The sequence below is a fragment of the Amaranthus tricolor genome, chromosome 2, assembly GCF_026212465.1.
Source record: "Amaranthus tricolor cultivar Red isolate AtriRed21 chromosome 2, ASM2621246v1, whole genome shotgun sequence".
NCBI lineage: Eukaryota > Viridiplantae > Streptophyta > Magnoliopsida > Caryophyllales > Amaranthaceae > Amaranthus > Amaranthus tricolor.
This window is the reverse complement of record NC_080048.1, coordinates 8,676,135-8,684,053: the sequence shown is the minus strand read 5'-3', so window position 1 is coordinate 8,684,053 and position 7,919 is coordinate 8,676,135. Positions and strand designations below refer to the sequence as shown.

At 35.2% G+C, this 7,919-nt stretch overlaps 1 protein-coding gene across 1 annotated transcript; it reads right to left on the bottom strand.

Moving 5' to 3' along the window:
- Positions 1–54: 54 nt before the first annotated feature.
- Positions 55–1,963, bottom strand: LOC130805262 (diacylglycerol O-acyltransferase 3). The gene is made up of 2 exons (XM_057669953.1): positions 1,400–1,963; positions 55–1,072 (listed from the first exon to the last, which is right to left on the bottom strand). Exons 1-2 carry the CDS (start codon positions 1,766–1,768, stop codon positions 389–391), a joined length of 1,053 nt encoding a protein of 350 aa, XP_057525936.1. The 5' UTR covers positions 1,769–1,963; the 3' UTR covers positions 55–388.
- Between the last annotated feature and the right edge of the window lie 5,956 nt (positions 1,964–7,919).

The window sequence follows — 7,919 nt, the reverse complement described above, 5'->3', positions numbered from 1 at the left end:
CAACCGCGAACAAAGGTATCTTTTTCATTGCAATATGATATAACAGAGACAAAGTTCAAGCGAAAAGCAAAATTTTTAAAAGCCAACAATCTATCCTGCAATGTCCAAGGAGTAACTATATACGAAAATAATTACACGCATTCATTTCAAGTAAACCAGATGATAACTGAAGCATTACTCCATATATATTTCGCTAGTCAACAGTCGTTCTAACAATCACGCAATACTAGTATATCTTATCTACAATTAAACAGGTTTTAGAAAGTATTCCATAAACCTGATGAAATCTCACAATCTATAATTTCCTGCTTAAGACGATCAGAATCTCGATTCAGCTCAAGCATTGTACACAACTGAACCGAACCTAGCAAATCATACCATCAAATCTTTAAGAGAGAGCACCAGCAACAGCAACGCGCAACTGATCTTTACCACCTTCACCAAAGTAATTTGCAAGGATCGTCTCTACGTCTTCTAAACCGACACCAATGCAGACCGCATTACTAGGAGTCCTCAAAGAATCATCAACAACATTACCATTCAAAACCCGAACATTAGGAGCACTTTTACACTTTCCAAGGCACTTACACCCTGCAACTACTACCTCATCATCTATCACTCTCTGAAATTCTTCCATCAACGCAGGAGAGCCTGATTTTTTGCACTTCCCGCCCATACAAACTTCAATCTTCTTCTCGATACTTTCCACCTTCAATTGGTTCGTATTCGTGGTGTCTGATCTGAAAACTTCAATTCCTGTATCTTTGTTTAAGGTCATTTCAAGTATCATATTACAGCATTGTTCTGAATTTTGAAATTGTTGTTCATTCATGGGCTGTTCAGGCAATGTGCTTATTGTGGTAGATTCTTTGGTTTCAATTGGTTGAACAATAGAGGGTTTTTTCATATATTTCATGTCGATCACCTCATCACATTCACTATCACTAGATTCCGAGGACGATGAAGAGGATTCACAAGCTAAAGATTTACAGTTCTTCATCTTTTCTTTATCCTTCATTTGTTCTTCTTCTCTCAGCTGCTTCAAATGAGCTAACAGTGTTTCTGCTGCTTCCTGCACAAATTTGTTCAGAACCCAAATAATTAGCACCTTCAAACATTTTGAGGTAGACTTCATCATAAAGAAAATAAATTAATACTCTCTTAATTTGATTTTATTCTTAATCTATCCATAAGTTAAAACATAATCAAGTGATTCGCCACTCTATACGGTATTGTTCATATCTCCTTTCAATAGATTTGCATACAGATTAATCAATAACAATTTTTTCCAGCAGTAAAATTCTAGTTTACTTCATCAAATAACGGACAACAATTTAATACTACTAGTACTAGGGCACTTTTCAAAAATATAATTAAACAAAGGAGAAGAATTACTTACAGAAACAGTCCTCTCTTTATCGCAATCCAATTCCGATCCAAAAGATAATTCAGAAAACATAGACAAATCATTAACCAAACCCTTCAACAATTTCATCCTTTTCTTTGTAGAAACACCACTCCATCCTTTCTTACCCTTTTTCTCCCCACAAACAGGGGCAACTTTTGAATAATACTCCAAATGCCCTTTATCTTCAATTCCATAATTTCCAACTTTTAACACCGATTTCCTCAATCTGGGTACACGATTCTCCCTCAAACAAACACTAGAATTCAAAAACGATGAGTTTTTTGAACTCCCACAGGTTTTTCTCATGTGGGTGTTATCATAAACTGAAGATTTTAGAATAACGATGTCTAAAACCTCCATAATTGTTTCGATTGCAAGAAATTAGTGAGAATTTTAATTGAGAGAGAATTTGATGGAAATCATTTGTAATTGTGGCGAAGAACTTTTTACGTTTATGGAGGAATTTGAGGTGAGATTGTAACGGATTTGGGGTTTGGGGTACGTGGAGAGAGGTGATTGGTTAGAGGAGAGAGAAAGATGACGTGTTAGTCAAGAATGTGTAGCTTTTGCTGAATTGTGGAAGTTGTCAGTTAGACGCGCGTTAGCTTGTTCCTGCCATGCGTCATGATGAAATATTGACGCTTCGATGAGGTTCTTGCTCTTTGACGGTGTAAGATCTAGCTGATGTGGATGCCATGTACACTCAAAATTGTATCCTTAATTGAGGTTATATTTTTAAGTAGGGATAAAATATTTTTTTGATAGGGTATTTGTCACTAAGTTTTTACGTTAACGTTTTAGTTGAATTTTAACTTTTTGAGTAGTCAAGTCGTAAAAGAATATGTTTCATAAATGATTTTTAAATTAACTGAAAAGTTATGTTGTGAATTAAATGGTTTGTTTGACAGATATTTCATGTAGTTTTTTGATTTTGGCTTAAAAGTTAGTTTTTTGCGGACGTAAAAGTACCAAACACTTATACTAGTAGTTTGATCAATTAAAAAGCAAAAAGCCAAAAAAGCCAATAAAAAAATCTTAGAAAAATCTACTTGTCAAACACCCCCAAAACCAAAAAGCTAGTCTACTAGTGGTTTTTTCATTTGTTTTTGACTTAGCAACAAACAACCAATAGCTAGCAAAATAAGTTATTCAATCATCTTCGTAACAATTGATTTAAACAATTGACTTAACGATTGACTTATCAATTAATGTATTTAATTGGTCAAACCATCGAATAACTCGAATTAACAACCTTGCTAAACAAACCTAGAATTTTTAAAATTATTTATTGATCACACTTAGCTTAAGTTAGTAAAATTGTAAATTTTTTTGACTTTTTATTAGATTGTTGGAGTTGGAGATTAATAGACAAAAAATTAAAAAAAATTCTCCATGATAGAACAAAATTTGACAAAACACCTAACTTTTTTTTATTAATTTTTTTACATGATAGTCATAAGGTTTTATATTTATAAAAAAATTATACCAATAACTGTTAAAAAGCTCGTAAAAATTAATAAAAAGACCCTTATTTTTTCTTGCTTTTTATTTGTCGTCATCTTTTTCATTGTGTTACCATTTTATTTTTGGAATTATGAAATCGCTCCTCCTTATAAAACTCTCGTAACCTTCTTCTATGTCTAATACTCAGTAAATTTATAATCAAACATTAATTTCCTTGAATTTCAAACATAGGAACGAACAATGAATCTCACCACGCAAACGACACATTGAATTAGTTTATAACCAAATTTATAGTATTTTTAAATTTTTTTTATAAAAATCAGGAATAAGAATAAGACGCACAAAACGTTCGATTGGACTTATGCTAAGTCGCACGTTTTGTGCGACAATACTACCACCAAATTCTTTTTTTTAAAAAAAATTTTGTACTTAATTTTTTTAGCTTATTATTAGTAATAATTAATTGTTAATTAATGATTGTTTTTTAATTTTTCTTTTTTTTGGTTGCCTATTAATTAGTTACCTATTAATTATTGTTCATTTTTTTTTACTTAGTTACTTATTTATTAATTTATTTTTTAATTATTAGTTGTGGGATGCATGCTTTGCACGCCCTCCACCAAGTTATATAGTTAAGTCTACTAATTACGGTTTAAAAATAAATATTGTAGTTAATCAACACACAATTCTCATGTAGTAAATTATGTATTAATATTATAAATATTAGTAAGTTACATTGTTGAAAATAGTACAAAAAATTAATAAGTTACATTGTTTAGCAAGATGTCACAAAAGTTTCCTGAGTTGTGATAACAATAAAAGTTATAGAAGTACTTTTGGATATAGTATAAAAATTAGTAAGTTATATTATTCATCAAGATGTCACAAAAGTTTTGTGACTTGTGATAATTGGCAAAAGTTCTTTGAATTCTTTGATTCATCTTTTCATTTTGTGTTTTGTATATGTCTTTTTGTAAAAAGTTCTCAAATTTATGACTAATTGTTTTGGATTCGTAAATAGTTTGCCCTCCTATTTTCGTGTTTTCTTTTCTTCTGATCTGTTATTTCCTGGGTTTTTTTCCTATTGTCCTTTATCATTTTCATCTTGTAAACGCTGTATCAATATCTTTGTTTTTTGTGTGTTTTTTGTGTTTTGTTTCTTTTTATTTTTCGTGTTGATCTCTGTTAGTGATCTGATTGTAACCTCTTACTTTAGTCCGTATTAGCTAAATATAGAGATAGGAAGCAATTATGATCACCTGACCTCAGGTCCCGGGGGGGGGGGGGGGGGGGGCAACGTAAGCAAGAGCTAGAACCAAGTCGTTGGAGTTGACCAATGAGCTCTCTAAATACAGGATTCATGTAGCATGTGTTAAAGAGACTAGGTGGAAGGGGCAAAAAGCAAAGGTTATAAAGATTATAAGCTGTGGTATGCAGGACTGGACGGCAGACATAACGGGGTTGGCATCCTAGTGTCTAACAATATTCTAAAGAAATTAGTTGAAGTAAGGAGGTGTAATGACAGGATTATGCTATGTAGGATAGTAGTGGGGGAAGAAATCATATCCGTTGTCAGTGTGTACAAGCCTCAAGTTGGACTCGATGAGCAGGTGAAGTGCGAGTTCTGGGATAACCTAGGAAAGCTCATGAGAACTATCCCAGAAGATGAGAAAGTGTTCAAAGAGTCGTGGTGGTGGAACGATGAGGTGGAAAAGAAGATAAAGAATAAAAATAAGAGATTTAAGGATCTTATGGCATGCACGGAAGATGAGGATAGGATAAAAAAGAGAGTGAGCTATAAAGAACCAAAACGAACGGCAAAGAAACGGAGGCAAAAAACTGTGGTTATGAGGACTTGTATCGGAATCTTGACACCAAAGAGGGGGAGAAGCAGATTTTTAAGTTGGGAAGGACTAGGTCCAGGCAGCAGCAAGACTTAGAGGCAGTGAAATACATCAAGTATGAGGGAGGACGAGTTCTCCTGAGACAAGAGGACATCAAAACCAGATGGCTACAGTATTTCTCTCAGCTACTCAATGACTCTAAGGGGCCAAAGGAGGCGAAAAATAAAATTTCTGACGTCCAAAGACCAAGGGGACATGGGTTAACGAGTGATATTACCACAGGAGAAGTAAGAGAAGCTCTCAAAAAGATGGGGAGAACAAAGGCAGTCGAGCCAGATAACATCCCGATTGAGGTGTGGAGGGGTTTAGGAGAAGAGGGCATTAGTTGGCTGACTAACCTCTTTAATACTATTCTGAGGACGCATAAAATGCCAGAAGAATGGAGGAATAGCACACTAATACCTCTGTTTAAAAACAAAAGCGATGCGCAAGTATGTGGGAACTATAGAGGTATCAAACTTCTAAGCTATACAATGAAATTGTGTGAAAGAGTAATAGAGAGGAGAATTAGATAGGAAACGGTGATTAGAGAGAACCAATTCGGTTTTATGCCAGGAAGGTCAACCATTGAGGCAATTTATGTTTTGAGGAGACTGATAGAGAAATATAGGGAGCGAAAGAAAGATCTGCATATGGTATTCATTGACCTGGAGATAGCATATGATAGTATACCACGACGTGCCATATGGGATAGCCTCAAGGCTAAAGGTATTTCCCCAGTGTACATTAAGGCTATACGGGATATGTATGACAAAGTTTTGACTGACATTCAAACACCGGTGGGGATAACAAAGTCTTTTCCGGTTAAAGTTGGACTACATCAGGGATCGGCTCTAAGCCCTTTCATTTTTACTGTCATTATAGAAGAGACTTATAAATCTATTTGGGAGACGGTACCATGGTACATGCTATTCGTTGATGACATAGTGCTGGTAGCAGAAACTAGAGAGGAGGTTAGTAACAAATTGGATGAGTGGAGGGGAGCTTTAGAAGGTAAAGGGTTGCTCATTAGTCGTACGAAGACCGAGTATTTGCGTTGTAACTTTAGTGGGACAGCACCGGTAGGTGAACTAGAGGTGTCCATTGATGAAGCAGTTGTTAAAAGTACGACTAAATACAAGTATTTGGGATCGATCATTCAAAGGGATGGGGAGATTGACGACAATTTAATCATCGTATACAAGCGGGTTGGCTCAAGTGGCGAGCAGCCACCGCAGTGCTATGTGATAGGAAATTCCCAAGCAAGTTAAAAGGAAAATTCTACCGGGCGGCAATCAGACCTGCTCTGCTATATGGGACTGAATGTTGGCCTATAAAGAAGATTTTTGAACATAAGATGGAAGTCACAGAAATGCGTATGCTGAGGTGGATGTGTGGGAACACATTGATGGATCGAATTAGGAACCAAGAGTTTAGGGACAAACTAGGGGTAGCCCCTATTTCTCGAAAAATGCGCGAAAATAGATTGAGGTGGTTTGGACATATGCAGAGAAAGATTGTTGTCGCCCCGATGAGGAGGGTAGAAAGCATTATAGTAGAGGGTAAGAGGGGTCGAGGAAGACCCAAGAGAACTTGGGATGAGCAAATAAGAGTTGACTTACATGAGTTAAACCTCTCCGAGGGCCTAACTAGGGATAGGGGTAGTTGGAGGCGCCATATCTATGTTTTAGACTACTGATGTCCTCTTAGGTAACCTTTGGGTGTTCTTACCATCTTGCTTCTCTCGTTTCTTTTATTATTAGTTTCGTATTCTGTTTTGTTTTCCTTTGTAGTTGGTTCTACTTATTTATTTTAGTTATATTCATTTAATTTATCTTTTCCGGGTAGCTACGTCTTATTATTTTTCTCGAGCCGAGAGACTCCTTTGGTCGCGCTCTCCTTTATGGGTATGAGTTACCGCCGTCCTTCCCTCCCTAGACCCTGTCCATAGTTTTTCTATGAGCGAGATACATTGGGTAGGATGATGATGAAGATGAGTAATATTTGGTGTAGATTTAGATAATTACTACAGATCATGCTAAATTGAGCTTGAGGAAGTAGATGTGCCAGAAGCCAATTCATCTTTCTTTAGTGGTATAACATTTGATGTAAGTTTGGATGATGAGCGTAATTCTTGCGTAGCGAACGCATGCGTCTTTATGCGGAAAACAATCATACTCATGATCTGAAAGATTTGATGAATATTTTGATTGGACATAGGTCTGTTTTGCCCATCCGTCAATCACCTGGGATTTAGATAAGAAATCATGCTAGGTAAATCCTTCGAAAGAATTGATGAATATTTTGACTGGACATAGGTCCGCTTTGCCCAGCCGTCAATCACTCGACACATAGATAATCAAGGAATCTAACTAGGTGAATCCTTCGAAAGAATTGATGAATATTCTGATCGGACATAGGTCCGCTTAATAAGTGATCGAGTTATTAAGCTAGGTGATACTCTCAATGAATGCTTTGACAAATAACGCCCAAAATTACTCATTTAGGGGCTGAATAAGAGTTGAGTTATCAAGCAAGGTGATACTCACAAGGATCCCATTTTCAAACTAGGTGAAAGTTCGAAAATTAAAATAAATACTTAGACAAATATCGCCCAAATCAATCAATTTAGGACTTCAATAATAATATGATTTTCAAACTAGGTGAAAGCTCAGATGACTTTATACATTCATCATTGAAAATAACATTTAAATAAGATCCAATATAATAAGAATAATAATGGTGAAGTATTGAATTCTCATGCAGAAATAATAAAATATTCTTTCAATATGTGTCAATATCATGCTTAATCACTTTTCACGTTGACCCATAATTACAACAAATACGAAACACCCGGTATATGTTGATGAATAAGAGCAAGAATAATCGTATGACCATCATCAGATGAATACCATATACTCTTCACTCGGCAAGACTTTATGAATGACAATGAATAATACAACATTTGACATGTAATAAAGATCGAATATACTTGTCTGATAATGCCGATAAACCATCTAAATGATCATAGTTATTAATCTTATCTCCCGGCAAGCCGATGATTCATTAGCCCAAAAAATGATGATTATTTAGCAATAGCAAATATTAAAATAAAGAAATTACAGACAATATCTGGACTGATTTTTTTACACCGAAACCAATTA